This window comes from Vanessa tameamea, chromosome 6 (genome assembly GCF_037043105.1).
Source record: "Vanessa tameamea isolate UH-Manoa-2023 chromosome 6, ilVanTame1 primary haplotype, whole genome shotgun sequence".
Lineage (NCBI taxonomy): Eukaryota > Metazoa > Arthropoda > Insecta > Lepidoptera > Nymphalidae > Vanessa > Vanessa tameamea.
The window spans coordinates 13094315-13113629 of NC_087314.1; the positions used below are offsets into that span (position 1 = coordinate 13094315).

Consider the following 19315-nt stretch of genomic DNA (forward strand, 5'->3'; position numbering starts at 1 on the left):
GTCGGCGCCTGCGACGCTGTACAAAGACCTCGGTATTTATGTAAATGGTTGAATTCCGTAAATGCTCCGCAAAAACAATGAGATGTCGAAAAAAGCCGGCGAAAGTTTAAATTTTTCGGGTTGGAAAAATTTGCATTCGGTCGATTTACGCGATCCTATTATTTTTATTAAATTACACACCTTCACTGAAAATTTTATTCTTTGCTCATTAAAACTGTTTTAAATAATAATTATAAACATTTAATTATAATATTATAATAAGTAAGATCATGACAAAAATGTGAATAGCATTAAAAATTAAAATATTTTATTTATTTTAATGAGTTATAATACGTCAATTAGTATTTGATAATATGTTTAATTAAACTAGCAGTTTTAATGAAAACTACAATTTATTACCCAAAGAATTCCTAAGTTTTCGGACGGCGGCGCTGCCGACAAGGCTAGCTGATTTCTTTTTGCGTTAACAGTATCTTAATTTTATTGTCCATTGCTTTTTGCATGTTTTGTTTTGTCTGCTCTCAAAGATCCTAATCTTTGATTTAAGAGTTCGGAGATAACATGTTTAGGATAAAACGTTTTGTTTGTGTTAGTAGGTACGTTAAAACTACTATTAATACATGCATATGGTCGTATTTAAAATACGATGTGATCCTTATTTAGTTTATTGTTTTATAGCGCGAAATATCTTACAGTAATCTTGCAGAACAAAAATGATTTTAACATATCGAGAACAAAATCATTTGAATTTAGAAGACAACCTAGATCGGTTAGACGCTGAAAGTAAAAGAGGTTATATAAATTACGATTAACCTCCTTTTAACCACTTGAAATCTGAACTGAGGACTGATTTATTACAAAATAATGTTCAATAGAGTTAAATTTTAAAAGTAAATATAACATACATTTTACAATAAATAATGACGTTATAAAATATTATACAGCATATCAACTGTAATTTGAATATAACAATCAATACAATGTAAAATATAAACTATAAATTTATAGATCAAAATAAATGGACTTTCTGTACATATAAAATTGAACTAACATTACGATCTCATACACAGGAGTCACAGTAAACAGGAGATACAACTACATAAAATACACTAGTAGGTTAAAATGACAATGAAATAATTAAAATTTAAATCTTATAAAAGACCTCAGTCATTACCAAGCAGGTGCAGTTGACATCGTTAATTACAGTAGCCGATGTTTGTATGCAATTCGTATTAGGCTTTCGTTTTCATCAGACTTTGTATTCGATTCGCAACGCTTCGGTGTCGTGGATAAATTCCCTTGTATGCATGAAGCTATGCACCTAATATTATCAACGTCAATCCGTCGGCGCGAACTTTGATAAAATGTTGAGGGAAGACAACGAATACCATTAATTGAACATCGTTTTGTTATATTCATTTATTATCATCCAATAATACGATTATCTTAAATGAAGCTTTACTCGAATCTAATGGAATAATTTTCACTGTCACGATTTCCATTGCCCGTGTTTTAGTATTTCCTATAGGAAGAAATATTTTAGCGATATTTCGATGCATTTTTCTTCTTCATCTCTTCATCTCCCTTCATCTTCAGGTATAACTATGCGAAGCTGTCAAATAGTTTTATATACAAAAACATCAGTTACAGTTAATTTAAAGTCATCTTGAGCAAATATTAGCAACGACGGGCTATCTCGCATTTCATAATCAGATAGGACAATATCACCAGAAATAGATCAAGACCAAGACAAACGGATTTACCTACTATCTGAGGCCAGAAAGCGTAACACGACTAACTGCCTAATTCCGAGCTGCTATTGAGATTTTCTTATCATAAATACCTTTCAAGTCAACTCGAATTTAAACGCAGGAACCACTGATTGGCAGTAGGACTGCTAGACCAACGAGGCGGCTAAAATAATATTATGGTAAAACGTTTTAGAAACCATATTATAAGCCTAGCTTTGATGTTGCTTTTAGTATTAAAATATACACCAAATTGCTAACTGCCACCATCATTTCAATTCATCAAATAGCAGATTCAGCTAAACTTTTACCATCAGATACTTCTTGCAGTCACATTGACTTAGTAATTAAAATATTTCCGAACGGTAACAGACGGAGAGGTCTAATTACACAGTTTTCGTTTGTTTTTGCGATGACCATAATCGACTTTAATCGGACCACAATTAAAGCGATCGTATCGATTTAAGACCAGCGACAAATACCGCCACTGCATGTGGGCCGAATTTAAAAGAACCGTCTACATTTAAATGTGATTAAGGGATATGCTTTAGTTTGAATTTATAGTAGAGTTTTTCTTTTAAATATTTTTACAACTGTTCTTTCTAATAATTTATTTTGTTGTCAGTTTTTTATATCAATTATTATGAACTTACACTTACAGTTTTAAGTCTGGATATGTTTAATAAATACTATTAGTTTTACTTATTCAATTAGATTAAAAAATAACATACAATATAATTTTGGACGGTTAAATTTCTTAAATATTTTTCGAATAGCGTATGTAATATTAACTTAAAATGATTTGAATAGATTATTACTCATACGATATTTACTAAATACTAATATCACAAAATGGTACAATGCTACAAGCTAGTGATCATGAGTGCATCTAACAGTACAATGAATTGGATTGCATTCCATTGTCGATATTTATTCGAAAATTCCTCTTCGCATAATGGAATCGCCATCTCCATTTGCATTATGCCAACATACCTCTAATTACAGTAATACATGTAAGAGTCACCTTTTAACCCACTTGTTGTGTGGATTCCTTAGCATTGTCACACCACCTCATTGGTATTCCGCTCGTTCTTTCATCACGGACCGCTGTGGTCTCAAGTGTTTCTATATTCTATCCCTCTCTTTCTTTTGCTTCATCTATATCATCATCTCGCTTATTATAATATGCCCAATCCATTTAAGTATCGGGAAATTAAACAAACGGTAGCTCTCGTTTTGTGATCAATCGCTGTGCAAATAGGCGTAAGTTGTGTATAAAATTGTCTTTCAGTAACAATTGTTGCTGTATGCTTTGAAAATACTTCGGTCCTTTTGATTTCTTCGCCGCCTTATGTTTGTTTACAGATGACATAATTTGAATAGCTCCATTTTAAATTTGTTTTAAAATGACATACAATTGTTACTTACAATATTGATATGTGTGTTACGAGGGTTGAAATTCTCCAAATATTTCTTTTTTACGATATATTGTTACATTTACGGAGAAATATAGTCTTACATATGTTAAATACAATCTGATTAAAACACACAACTTATATTTGCTGGGACTTTCCGTAAACCCTGACGAAAATGATTGAGATCTGTTCGTACGTTTTGCACATGTATAAATAAACATTAATTACACTTACCAGCATCGTGGGTTGTATTTCATTAAAACAGTCCAGGTGACAACATGTCTTTCTTTTCAATAACGCAACGGATGATTGAATATGTACCTACTATTTTATTGAAATATTTTATTACAGTTGGTAATCAACACCTATGTTAATAAACGCGTTACCTCCGCCTAATTTTGACACTTTTTTTTTGGCATAACGACTGATCGATGGTATCAAATATAATTTTTTAAATAACTTTCATCCTGCAAAATTGGGCATAGCAACGGCCACGACCTCTAAACAAAAGTCATCGAACTCTTAAAATATTTCCCAAAACGGCTAACGTCCCGTCTATCACGCAACTTTTGCGAAAAATTACTGGAATCCAATTTCTGTGCATAATACCACCTGAATCACGGTCTAATCTCGAATGAAAAAAAAAAATTGCATAAAGATCTGCCAGACATTTTTCGGTTTGTCAAACAATTATTTCTCCATCATTTCAACGAAACTATAATATAAAAAATAAAGAAGACTAGGAGTATTTGAAGCTAATTTATTCTTTCGCATTTAGGTGCTTGAACTTTTTAATATATATTTTTTTCATCTCGTATAATCGAATTATTTCAAACATCGCTACCACGCATGGCCTATAAATATTTAAACACAGCCCGAAGCGAGTAGTTAACATTGAATGTTTCACGTTTCATACTAAATTTGATAGGTCATAATTGTCTCTTTGAATTCGCAAGACCATGCGAAGAATTCACATTTACATGCAAAAGCAGTTTAAATATGTTTTTAATTTAATGAAAAAGTTAGAAGCTTTATTGCACTTTAGTAACAATAATTGCAAACGGAAAATAAGTTATTATTGGTAATATACCTGTTCAAGTAATATACATACTCATTAAATTCAACTGTCTACTCGAATATTTCCTGACGCTTACGTCAAGAATATAATTCATAAATAATTTAGGTAAGTTTCTCGAAAAACGGGGTGACTAACATTTATGTCAAGGTAGAAATAATTAATATCAATCATTATTTTTACATAAATCACAACCCGAAAATTAAAAAAAATACACCTATGTCACGTAAACAGGGTTTTAATGAAATTTATTTTGTAATTATACCTAAATGTCAAATCAATCTAATATTTTCATGAATACTTGCAACATTGAGTTAATCCTGCAAACGTGAACGTTTTTATCGTCATGACTACGTGGAATAAGGAAAGTCTGAATTTAGACATAACAGAAAAGAGAAAAACAAATAAATGGTTACTTACTTACTACTGTCTTCAGACGGAATGGGATATTGCGATGCGCTTATCGTAGCGAGCCATGTGGGGACGAACAAAAGATCGTATTGATTTTGCCGACTGCAGACCGCTCGCATGATTGACGTGCAGCGAAATTCAAAATCGAATTCCTTTTAGATTGATTAAAAATGTATTTCTGTGGACTTCAAAAGACTCGCTTTATGAATTTACATTAATAATATAATGGATATCTTAGAAATATTCCATTTCTTGGCGAATAAAATTAAAAATTACGTTTACTGGACGTAATTAAGTATTATAATAACTGTTGCGACAATTCTGACCGTGTGTAATGGTAAAAAGGGTATAAAAGAGTTTTTATATTTTATACATTTACTTTTGTCCTGGCCAAATGTTTTAAATATAAGATAAAATTTTGAAATAGCGACAAATTATTAAAATGCATATAATATGTGAGAAAATTACGAGATAGATCTTCAAAAGGCTTCATTAGATAAAAAATTACAAAATAAACTGGTGTAATGTTTTTGATAAAATAAACGCAAAAAAATGCAAACTCGTGTAGATGAGTACGATAATCACATCTATATTCTTTGTTATATTTATAATTTATTAGAGAAAATTATGTTGCACAAAGAAAGGTATGTATAAGGGTTCCCAAATACAGTACCCTAAAAGTTATCCCAAAATTGTGTATCAATACAGACACAAATATCGGATTAAGTAAACCGCACCTGATTTCCCCGAACGCATTATACACGTCTGTGCACGCACACCGCGCAGCCAACGTCGTTTAAAAACAATTCAGCGGGGTTGCCTCTCAAGTATAACTGTTTATGGAGTCGCCAGCACCAAACTGGGCGATAACGAAAAAAGTGAGCGAATCAAAAGGTAACCCGAATGCGGTAAAAAAACGAAACCATCGGGCGTAGTAGTAGAATTCCCCCCTACCCCCGCGACCCGCTACTACGTAGCGTAAACAAACTGGTATAGCGCTCAGCCTCGACCGGCGTACGGCTTTTAATCGGTCTTTGTACGCGATCCGCGATTTTGGATCGACTGTCTTTATTATGGTTTTGGGAATGATTTCTTTGATTTATTAGTCAGTGTATTGTGATTTAATAAGAACTTGCAGCTAATTCGACTGTTTAAAGTTTAACATCAAAAATGTATATTTTTAATATTGACTAAAGTTTGTTAACTTCTCGCAATGTTTATTACTAATATGGAATCCAAGATACTAATAAATGATTTAGCTGAGGTTGAATCGTATCGCAAGAAAACATAAGGAAATTCACCTGCACTCATTTAATAAAATATATTGCTTACAACATTCTCTGAATCATCATTCGTAGGGTAATATATTAGGGGATTTATGTAAGAATATGAAGATCGTATAATGTATTATATATGAACAATATAATACAAGAATTTCAAATACCACCAAAATAATTGTCAGTAAAAAATATTGTTTATTTAAACAAAATGGGTCGTTGAAGTCCAGTTCTTGATTTGTCTACACATTTAATAAGGTCATAATTTTACCGAATCGGAAAACTTTTTTTCCGTCTGTATTCAATATGAAATTTCTAATATAGTAACATTCAATACCATCAACAAACTTATTAAAATATGTTCAGATAATCTTGACATTTCAATGTAACACTTGAAAATAAACTATAGCGGCCTCGGTAATCATACATTCATATGGTTTTGTCTATGCTAAGAGAGCATTACAGACAGATTATATAAAAGATCTAAAAATAAATCCACTTATTTGATACAATTTATTTTCATTTAAAGATCGTAAACAATAGACACTTCTTATAGCAACAAATGTTCAAACGAAGCGAGTAACGTTAGTTTATTTTCAATCCTCCCGACCGTCTGTCTTTAATTGCTACTGGGATATTTATATTTCGACTCACTAGCGCCATCTACGTTTTGAACCACGATTACCCTTTATATGTTTTATAATCTTCTATTTTTCGCCTATGTACACGTGGAGTTTTCAAAATATTAATTATTGAAAATTCTAAATAATAAGAAATTGTACATAATACTTTTTGTAGGCCTGTCTAATTGGGTACCACCCACTCGATTAACCAATAGCCAAATATCAATGCTCTGTACTGCTGTGTTCCGGTTTGAAGGGTGACTGAGTCAGTGTTATTATGTAATTACGAGAACAAGTGTATTAGATCTTAAATCGTATGGTTGGCGCATCGACGGCAAAATAATAGTGAAGAAAGGAGTTTTTCAATATACTTCTTGCAGTGACACACATTTAGTACGAGTCTACGTGAACAAATCGGAAGGCCTATTTCCTCGTCTGTCCTGAAATTTGGCGTTAGAATAATTTCCAATAAAATATTTTTTGGCTAGTGTCTATAAAATACATTAGTAATTCAAATACTCCAATGAGCTACGGTTGTAGACATAATTGAGCTGATTTTTAAATCTTAAGGTTACCGGAATGTGGAATAAAATTATCGTGTTTTAGTTTCTATGATATCATTTTATATCCTTCCAATGATAAGGTATTCGAATTTATTATAAAACTCCGCAGATGTTTAAATTTTTAATAAATACATATTCTCGCACTAGGTATATATAATATGTACAAAATAGTAAATACTGACTTCTTACCCGTTATTTTCGTTAAAACCTAAATATCGAACTGGCGGTAGATTTATATTTAATTGTAATTTATAATTGTACACGTGATGTTAGAAACCGCCGTGAACAAGATGAGTAAAGTTAAATTATATTTTAGATTAAAAATTATGATTTTTTAACATTAAACGTCTAATTTATATTGGTATCTACATATCTACTAAAAATTCTATGAAGATGGGAAAAAAACAAATGTTGATATTACTAAAATTGCGCAATCAAGATCCATTGACTGCTTTAAAAACATTCAAGTTATTTCGAGTAAATTTTATCGCTGTCATTTGCATTTGGGCTAGTAGCATGAAAACGTAGGAATATATAATTATTAAAATTAAAATATTATACCACGTTTTTGCTTGAAAAGTATAATCACCTTTTTATATTTAAAGCGACTATTTATTCCGACTTTGAAGTCAGTTACGACAAACACATAATACTGCTTTGTAGTACAAAATCTAATTAAAGGAAAAAAAAACGTTTGTTCAAAATCATTATACAATTAGGACACGTGCCGCTGTTAGAGAGAAGGATTATAACTTATTCTATCGTGCTGCTTCAATTCAGATTGGAGGATACACATTTGTCAGAACACCCGACAAATACAGGATAAGGTTTCCTTGACCATCCAACACTTGTTTAATTATATCTAGACAGTCGTTAAAATCAAGTTTCATTTTATTTTATTATGTACGAAAACAAAGTTTATGGGTATGTCAGCTCAAATGACATCATACATTACCAAGAGTTCGTCGCCACATAAATTGATGTACGTAATTAGTGAACGTACTCACGGCAATTATTCTAAAACTTCACCGAAAATATCGAATCTCTGAATGACAGTCGCCAGTCCTTAATCGTGTTACGAATGATCTTGGACGTCGTCCAGGTTACCTGCTCGTACCAATTTGGTTTCCGCTCAGGATGTAGCATCTATTTATAATGGCGTGACGAGTTGCCTGATGACAACTGCGAGATAATTGGCTTCCAAAAATTGTGAGTAAATTTTTCACCGCATGATGAAACAGATCGCCCATGCGTAATGAAGGACTACTTAAATGTTACAAATGAAAATGTCAACTTCGATTGACTAATAAGCTTAATTTTCTGGCATAATTTATTGCACAATTGGATAATATTTTAGTCAAATTTATGGTTCGCGGGATATTTTGCATGTTTAAGATCTCGATTTTTGTCCTACAATATATCTTTTTTGTTTTTATTTAGCCTGTGTCCTCGTGTTGCTATTTGTAGATGAAGAATTAAGAAACTTCTTACCTGAAATACTTATGCACAGACATACTTTATATTATTATTTGTATACGTTGTTTCCGGAGCTCATAAAACACGCAAACTTTCAACGCCTCAGTATTTCGTATACCAAAACGATTACGGAATCTCATTCATATTTTTATCTACGTCATACGTAGGCGATAGTATTGGCAAGGGAAGAAATTCTGTTTTAGAGGTAGTTATGAATGGACGTATCGTAGTACAGCCTCAATGGGCTTACGTCATATAATTGGCATTGAACTAACTATTTTGACCTTTAACTCTCTTTATGTGGGCGTAATCTATGAGTTAGCAAACTTTTCATGAATTGAAATGCGTGGGAAATATCATTCCAATAACAAAAGCTTCGTGAATTCCATATATAATAGTCATTAATTTGGTAAATTATCAAATAATAATTTAAAAGTAAACGTTCTGAATATACTTTAATATTAATCAAAATATTTAAATTATTGCCTTTTTTTAACAAGTCTAATAAAACAAATGATGATCAAAATAGATTTCACTTACTGTTCATATTGTGTATTTATATTATATAGTGTAAGTTTTAGATGATTTATTAAGAATTTAATCGTTACAAGCATTATTCTCCTGAGTAAAATTTATAAATCAAAAAAAAAATAATACTGTTGCCGTCAGTGCTGAGTGGAACTATAAATTGGTTCTTTTAATATGGGTAATTATCAACAATCAAAAATATCAATGATCTGTTAATAATTCTACTTTAAATTAGTGACACATTTAAAATAAAATATTAATCTAGGGACTATTTAATTTTCAATATATTTTCGATTAATTAAAACCTGTTAATTTTCTTCATTATCATACACTGAAACGAAGCCAAAATTTTTGTCACCAGGATGGCCTGTCCAATGACTCCTGCTTAGATAATACAGGTTATTTCGGTTCTTACATATGTTACTCGTCAGATGAAATAATAAGGCCATTGGCCTAATGACAGGGAATTATTTTTAGTTCGGGACTTTTGAAGGCGACTCGTTTTAAGTGCGAGGTGAGAAACGAAAGTGGAAATTATCTCGTACTACGCACGGTAGTATATTTTCTTTAGATTTAGTGACGGCATTTTGGTTTTGGCAAGTGAAGGTAAACAATGGGTACACACTGAAAGTGATAAATAAACGAACTTTTTCTTGTGAAATGTTTTCTGAGAACTCGGATAAATAATCGTATAAAACGTGACACTTAAGTCTAACTAATTTACAAAGCTAAATATACAAATCACCTAAAACACTGATGTTAATGAAATAAAGACAAAGTAGTGGGATCATATACTACTACTGCGAATAACAACACTTTTCAATAAATTGAAGCAGGAACGCTCGTGCAACTGTCTTACTTAAATATGCTATAAGACTTGATTCGCATCGTCTTTTGATCTAAATAGAAATAAATCAAAAACAAAATTCTTGACATATCTCCTGTAAAGTTATAATCACTTAATAATTGTATTTTTTAAACTAAGTCAAAATTCTCTCTTAACAGGTAGTCCAGCAAGAATAGAACCAATGCAGTCGGTGCTGGCAATGCAGGGAAAACGGGTGAGGCTCGAGTGCCGAGCAAGCGCCCGTCCACCGCCGCATATATCTTGGTACAAGGATGGCAAGCCCGTTGCCGATATCGCTTTAAGAAGATTCCGGGTGCAAAATTACAGGTACTCAGCTAACTAAATTCGATTGTGTTAAAGTCGATACAATACATCGATGTCCAAGTACCGTTTTAGTCAATCCAAATCAAAATGAATGAAATTCTATTCAGGTAATGCACTATCAGAATGTATTAATGAAGCGGGATGCAAAAAAAAAGTTGATGACGTTAAAATTATCTAGAAAATATAATTAAATTTGAAGTCAGATATTAGATAATCTTATACTTACTGTGGTATACATTCACTCCGTTGATGATATATTAATTCGAAAGCTCTTATAATATCCGCTTTCATAAAGAAAATTTAAATTTATATTTTATAATATGTATATCTAAAACGATGTGCAGTTAAAAAGTACTCCAACTTTAAGCATACCTTCTAATTATTCATAACAGAAATTTTCCACTTTACTATACACATATTTATCCTCTTAATTTACTAATATTACCGAATTTCAATCTAAAAATGTTTACTCATCTCAAAATGAAGCACGTTTTATTTTTTAAAATCATAAAGTAATCTAGAGCAAGCTGTTTTCTAGGAAAAACTGCACAAAATTCCGTCACATCTATTGTAACGACCTAATTCATTTGTCTATAATAAGCCGTTGATCTTGATCTAAAACGGAATTGTCGTGGTGCAATACCAACAATGAGACAATGTTCATGTGGTGCTTACATTAGGAATGTGCAACGGTCAATTACAGCAAACAGATTACGTTGCATTAATAGCAGACACAGACTGTCATTGACCTAAGGTGATATAGATCTTTCTGGAGACAAAATGGTCCTTATTCATAAAGGGGTAGAGCGAAATGATAATTGTATGGGTTAATTATAATGAAGTGATACGAACAGCTATTTCACGGGTCGTTTGCTGATGAAGCATCACGTATTAAACAACATCACCAGATGTCTGACTTCTGATTAGTGATTTAACAGAAACAAATAACAGACTGTGTTTGTTTGATGATAATTTGAAAATGAAGTAACGATTACTTATTAACTTCTAAGTTTCGATTTGAAAATCAATATGAAATTATATTTTAACTAGAGTTTCTCCAAATATTTTTGTAGTAGTAGTGGAAATATCTAATAAAACATTTTGGATCATCGTACGTAAATAGTTAGTTTAATATAAATAAATCTGTTTCAGGAGGCGCTCGGTACTAGTGATAAGGCATGCGCGTCGTGATGACGCCGCGACGTACGAGTGTAGGGCCCAAGGCGCAGTAGGACCGCCAGCGATAGCAAGTGCTAATGTTAGCGTCTTACCACAAGTCACAGCAGCTCCAGATACACGTAAGCAACATTTATTAGTCGTAATATCTCATAAGTATAAATATTTTAATATTTATTTATTTACATCTTATCATGTTTAATACTTATTTAGTTTTTAATCGAACGATTAATCTCTAATGGACGTGAGAAATATGTTATTTATATTATATTTCAAATTTTAAATAATTAAAGTGTTCTAACTACGATTATTTATGTCACATTGTATTACTTAGACGAGCAGAAATTATTTATTCGGTAGCATTAAATAAAATAATTAATTAAAATGCTTATGCAAAAAACTTCTTACACTATAAAAAAACTAAAGTAGCTGTCGATTAACAGCTTTTAGTAGTAACTGGAAACCAGAAGGTATCATGTGCTATTGTTACCAACTCTAAATACCGGTTCAGTTTACTGACATACGGGAACAGTTCACAGAATATTCCGAGAATGTTAATAAACAATGATATAAAGGCCGATAGAATGAGTTACCCATGATGAATATACATTATATGAGTATTCTAATAAATATCGGTATTATTCGTTTTTTTGTCTATGGAACTTTACACCAACAATCGATGAAGTGTGACAAAATATGACGTTAGAGGGCAATATTTATTTAAGTTATATTTTACACGTAGAATTGTCCGTTCGTCCGATTTTAAAAGTTTTTTTTTTTTAAGATAGTAGTACCAATTATCGAGCGAGGTATATAATTATCACGCTAGGATTCACGGCACAGTTGTAATATTGAAATCCGAAAAAACCTCGCAGAGTAGTTGCTCTGCGAATTGTATAAATAGTTTTGAGTTTACTAAACAAGGTTTTACAAAAGATATAAAATATGTATCTAAGGCTTGAATACCTTAAATGCTTTCCAATGTAATAGACATATCGATTATTGCATGCCTTATGTAAAAATAAATTATAGTACATTTTTAACATTTAATTTATAGCACCTGGTGCCCCATGTCCAATGCCCGATCCAGCCTCGTACTGTCTCAACGGAGGCACTTGTTTATTTTTTGAAGTTGTTCAGGAACAAGCTTGCAAGTAAGTACAAATATATTTTCAACGAAGTTAGAAAATAGTTATAAATAAAATAGGTCCCACACCTATTTTAGTTAAAATTGAAGCAAGTTTTGTTTGTTAATTAATAAATTATTTCTAATTTCCAGGTGTCCGGAAGGCTTCAATGGGCAACGGTGCGAAAACAAGGACGTGTCGAACAGGAGCAGTATGTATCATTCCTACACATGCAAACTGGGCCTCTCAACGTCCTACTACTGTTAGCCAGCGTAGAGCCGGCGCATTACCCACCTCGTTCCAATTTTAAATTTTAGCACCGTTCGGACACGCCGCGTCATAGACATATAGCATGTGATAGATAAATAATGTTAGAAAACCGCGCGAAAGAGAGATCCTAGACAACTAATTGGTTCACTCCTTTTTGGTCCGAAAATAGTATACGCATTGTACATTCCGTGATATATGTCTATGACTGCTCACTGTTGGACTTAGAATATATTCCTGTCACGCAATTATTTCCAGTCACGTTTATTCCTATTCTATTAAAAAGTAATTTTATTTATTGCATTAGTATAATATTTTCTTAGTCCACAGATTTTTGTAGCTAAAATAGCGAAATGCTTCAATATATTAGAGCGTTTTTAAAGTTGCAACGTTTGTCAATAGGGCCAGCTGTTTGCATGGCCATTTTTGTTTTATTTTTTTGAAGCTCATGTGTCTCGCGCTTATGACGAGAAGACATGCAGGTTCCATTACTAATGCGTTCAACATTCTTTTGCCACTGATTAATAAACTTTTTAGCGAAAGCTTTAAATTACATTAGAAATTTTTAAATGTTGTATATAAATAGCTGGCCCAGTGAGATTATATTTTTAAGTATTTTTACTAGCACAAATACTAAATTATTACTAAACACTATAAAAATAGGCAATTGAAATAGCCTTTATAATGATTTTTATTTATTAAGGGAAAAATTCGCAAACATAATTAATGACCCCATTATATTAATAAAAAAAACTGTTTCGTTCTATATTCAAAGTTGTAAATATTTTACACATATTTGTAATTTTGCGATTTTTATATTGTTATTAACTCTAAGGTTTGATAACATTATAGTAGATAATATGATTCTGATAAAGAGACTTGCAAGTTTTGTACATATCTATTAGGATAAGATTTTTAATTACCCTTTAATGAAGAAAATATCCACTCGTTTATCATATAAAATTTAACTGAAACCATAGACTAGTAAATCAGTTGATTACGTACTTGTTACCTTTTTGTCACAGTATTAATATCCGAAAAATAAAATAACGCCAAGATATCAATGAATAAAATAATTGCCTTAATATTATCGTGATAAAAAGTTTTCAGAGCGTATCGGCCTCATCAAGAACTATTTATTTTATGTTTTTAATATAGCGAAGTAAAAACAAAAGTAGAGCCATTTAAAAACTTCACAGAAAATCGTTATACTCCACCTAGTCAAATAGCAGTTTTAATACATAAACCCTAGATAGGACTATATAAATAAATGTATGTATAATTTTAATACGAGTGTGGAATGTTGGAAGGATGGTTGTGGATATAGCGAAATGTATTTTTCTGTTAACTTTCAGATATTAAATGTACTTACGTCAAATCAACTCGCTATGTGGGACCGAACCTATTTATTCATTACACGGTTTTTATAGTTAAATAATTCATTTTTGTATAAAGTTCTTGTTTAAGTTCATTATTTATATTATGTAATTAAACTAGAAAAGGGACTATTTATTTTAATTCAGTACGAGGATTATAGGGCATTACATTGAGGTTAAGTGACGTTATATTCTTCTAGAAAAGTCTATCAAATTTTAAAACAAAGCCTAGTTGCGACAGAAGATAATTTATTGCAGTTTTTGACGTCATTTCTCCTAATTAATTTGTAGTCTCACAACAAATACTAAGACGCAGTGTTATTTAATGTAATAAATATACCAAAATCACAATAAAAGAATGAGTGTTGGAATTAACAGAGACGCGATAATTTATTTTGTTTTTTTTTTTCATTTGCACTCTCCTTAATCCTTAGACATTGAAAATACTGTGGAATAAACGGAAAATGGTATGTATTTTTATTCAAAATTTTATTCTTGTTATTCACCTAAATCTTCGCTGTCCGCACTCATTTCATCACGTGGAAAAATGTAACCAATTTTCTATTTTTACATATTTTTTTGTTGCAGTTACATTTTTTCATTTCTCTAACATCATAATACTAATGCTTCATCACTTTCACTAATGTTTTGGGAAGCATGCTTGGACTGTCTATGGGGTCGCAATCAATAAAACTTACTAAGTATTTGTTGTGAGATAACTAGCAAATAACCATGCATGAAAAAATATTATTTCTATGCATTTCATAATCTAATACAAGGATAAGACTTTAGTGGTTAAAATTTGGCGCCAATCATTTTTTTTTTATGATTGCCACAGCGTATATATATTTAAGGATATATTGTCAAATATCAAAATCAATCGTGATTTTACATTTTAAATACATTGACCATTTACAAAGCTACTAGACTACTAGAATCTTAACTTTTTAATAAAATGGCTTTTATAGACCGTTTTTGGTTGAATGTATATATTTAATAAATACAAATTGGAATCCTGGTGCAATATTACTTTTTTTGTTGGTGTTATTTTAGTTCATTTTCAAAATTATTTTTCTTATTATTTTCAGGTTTAGGAGAGCGACTTTGGTAAATGTCAGAAAGCGAAACGACGAAAGGGAACGAACTGGTCGATAATATATAGTAGTTATACTGTAAAGCATTCCCGCATTTAAAATATGTTTAGCTTAATATTCAAAGAAATTAGTAAAAGTTAAATGTATACGATTTTAAACTTATTGTGTATATTTATAAAATTGGAGTTATTTCGAATAATATTTTGATAACAGAAAACAATTTGATTTTGATACGTCATATATATGTATAATAAGCCTCAAGAAGTTATTTTATATTCGTTTTCATTTTTATAGTTATTTCTCCCCGAACAAAATATCGACATCGAGCCTGTAGATTTCAAAATACTGCTTCCGATACATATTATGTATCAAAATTCCGTAATTCATGTGTTTGTAGATATTACGATGGAATCTTGTGAATTTAATTTGTTTTAGTTAGAATATAATTTTTTTTGAATTGACACATCATTGTAATCATAATTACTCTTTTATATATATACAGCTTTTTGAGGCTGAAAATACATGTTCATTTCATTAAAACACTCAATACATATATGTCAAACCTCTTTGGTAAATAAATAAAAAAAAAAAAATTTGGAATGTGTGAAAAACACTATGAAAGAAAATTAGGCTGATAGTGCCTTGATTCGTGGCCTTTACGTGAAGACGGGAGATCTGCTTAATATATTTTTATTTTATTTAGAGAAATATTGTAAAAGACAGTACATTTATTTCATTTCAAATTAATTTATATAAATAAAACGTAAGTTGATATGTTATTCTGTTAAAGTACATTTTCATTTATTATTTCATTAAAATAGGAGGTATTTTTTTTGGAATTATTTTGACTTCGATTGTAACTTTATACAAATTAATTAAAAATAAACTTTTAATAGATGTCTGTATATAAATATACCTTAGTTTGTAGTTGCGTATGTACAGGAATTAATATTACATAATCGGCTTTTTAAATTATCTCCTAACTATATATAAAAATTTTAATAAAAAAATTTGAATCACATATATTTCCGTCATTGTAAAAAAAAATTATATACTAACTGATCAGTGTCTAAAAAATATATCTGTTCCTACGAAATTAAACTTAAAATTGTGGGTATAGTGATAAATTATGGACAATTCTTTAAAATGAGACCTTTACAATAACATGTAGAAACAATGAATGTATTATATTACTTTACACTTTATCGCACTTTATATTTCAATGATACGTAATAACAATGTAACCTACACATTATGTAGAAGTCCTAACCTTATTGACCCAAGTCTACAACGAAATTATTGACGAATGAAAATGCTTTGGCAGTTTAGCACAGGATCTTAATCACTATTTTCTATTTTATGTACTTTATTTAAGATATTTAATAACATTTTGGTACATTACAAAAGAGAATTGATTTTTCTTTTTTTAAATTATACATACGATTTTCCACGAGTAGGTTTTTCATAATTTATTTTTATAGAGGCTTATTAAGAAAAAAAAAATTAAGACCTTTATAGTTAAGGCTTATCACATTACTAAAATGTTAAGTTGTATTAACAATTTTTGTACAGTATTATTTGCTGAAAAAACATTATTTATTGTACTCTTAAAGGCTATTTCATAAGTGCTTTGTTATAATAAATATGAATGAAAAATAATATTAACTTTTGATTCCACTTTTAAGCAAAAAAAAGTGGGTAGCATCTAGTAACCTCTAGTGACTTGAGATACTTTATCTTCGCCCCCAAGCATGGAGGTATTCAGTATTATTGTCACGGTGGTCAACCTCAACGGACACTATATCAGCTGCGCAGAGCTTATTATACCCCTCTCATAATCTGATGGTACGTATGAAAAAATCCAGGCTTAAAACCAACGGCCTTGCGTTTTTCGCGAGGCAAAGGAACGTTAATACTGCTAACTTCAAAACTACGAGCTGCTACTGATGAACTCTCAATTGAAATACCTAATTGTTTCCGTTTGAAATAAAGTGCACGGGTAAGCGAGTGACAGTTTATAAGCTAGTTACAAGACCAACGAGGCATCAAAGCACAGTATTATTGAATAGCAGATGCAGTTATACGCATTCGGTATTTTAGTAAAGAAAAATTAATCGATACATCAGAAATCTTATCGATTGTCATAAAATAGATATCAGTTGTAACAACAACTATAGAAACTTTGAAATTTTTGTTTTAGATATAATTGTATTTTTTTAATCAGACTAATGCTTTTCTGTAAGGATAAACTTGTAACTCAAAATCGAAAACGATCGTGAAATGTCTAACAGTTTTATGCAAAACTGTCTATTATAATTATAACATAATACAAGCATAAATCACCTTAAGTCGGTTTTCAACATTTCACGAGTAAGATACAAAGCGAGTCCTTACAAGATAGCACTGCAGCGCTTCGAAACCGTGTGAAGTTGAAGGGCATAGTTATTAGGACCTACTTAGAAATAATGTCACTAATAATCTAATAATTATATAGTAGGGGTCAGTAATTTGTAAATAATAAGACTTTTTCATATCAAACTATATTTGCAATCGATATTACCATGCACTCAATACTAAGAATTAAGTTAGATAAAATAACTTCTACAAAATTAATTGCAAAATCGATATCGCTACGCTTATTGTACTATCACAGTTCATAAACAATAATTAAACTAGAACCTTATGTTTATATTTTAAAACCATCGACAAAGCATCCCTAGAAGTTTCATATTGAAAAAAAAATACACAAACAGAGAGAGGTGATACGAGTCGAATATTGATGAATTTAAGAAGGCTCTTACATTTATCGGCATTCGGTTCTCCAACAGTTGCTGAACTATAATTGTTTTGAATACAAACTACACTGTTAAAGCATAAAAATTAAGAACATGATGTTTTTATTCATTCAAATGCTGAAAATATAAAATTAAAATTAAATTGGTAACCATATCAAATTTTACGTTGCAAAAATGTCTAGACATAAAGTGCTTAAAACGAACGAACAGTTAATAAGTATTACAGAATAATTAAACACCTTTTATACAAATTTTGAACATAAAAAAACACTCCAAAGAACAAAGACAAGATGAGAATGTATTGACATCTATTTCAGTCACACATTATGTTCCAAATTTTAACCGCGATCACACCGTTTTTTTTTTATCTTTGCCCGTTTAAATGGGTCTTGACATGCATGTATATGATCGTAGTAAAAAACGGAATATAATGTATAAGATTATATGAAGCTATGTATATTATAACGTACAGCGAATTATTTAAACCAATATTGACCAATCAAGAAAATAAACATATTTGTAAAGCATGATTATTTTTTAATCAAACCACTCTTGATTATTTACTGTAAGACAAGCTGATAATTTGCAACATCAACATGCGATCGTGAAAAATGTATATACTTAATTACAATTAATTTCGACAATTTTTCTAAAATATAATGTATTTACAGTTTTATCAACGGAAATTAGCAATATTTTCAATGAACCATCCTAGTTTACTGAATACAAACTTTTACAAGAATGTTAGCTGCATGTTAAACATTGTAATATTTCCCCTAAAACTTACCAAACTATAAAAAGTGAAAAATCTTTATTTCAAAATAATCAGTCTAAAAGTTAAAATGGGATATATAAAACGAAAATCAAAAGATAAACCTTATTATATAACAAAATTAAGACTAGTGTTAGAAAAATATATATATTTTTATCGGCGATGTTTCCAAATTGGACTAATAGGCTATTTGACAATGCGAAAAATAAAGTGTCAATTATTTTAATCAGAATAAATTATGAATTTAAAAATGGTTATTAATCAACGAAAGTTGAAAATAATAATTAGTTTATTCAAAAATCCATAAAACTGCATTTTTTTAAATGTTTGTCACATGACACAAAACGCTCCCCATTAGTCGGGCTTATGACGTCACTTGCTTATTAACCTCGTTTGCCTACTGTATGTGGATTGTATGTGC

The 19315-nt window shown here is 30.6% G+C and overlaps 1 protein-coding gene across 2 annotated transcripts in view; it reads left to right on the plus strand.

Annotated features, from left to right (window-relative positions):
* Positions 1-15483, plus strand: part of LOC113396415 (protein vein) — a 64971-nt gene extending 49488 nt beyond the window's left edge. Inside the window, exons 2-6 of one of the 2 annotated variants that reach the window (XM_026634334.2) lie at positions 10122-10290; positions 11440-11585; positions 12521-12617; positions 12743-12801; positions 15322-15483. In XM_026634334.2, the coding sequence (XP_026490119.1) occupies positions 10122-10290; positions 11440-11585; positions 12521-12617; positions 12743-12801; positions 15322-15344 (494 nt within the window). In that variant the 3' untranslated portion in view covers positions 15345-15483. Of the gene's footprint in view, positions 1-10121; positions 10291-11439; positions 11586-12520; positions 12618-12742; positions 14627-15321 lie in introns of those variants that run through there. The other variant, XM_026634333.2, reaches the window with a different exon arrangement.
* Positions 15484-19315: the final 3832 nt, after the last annotated feature.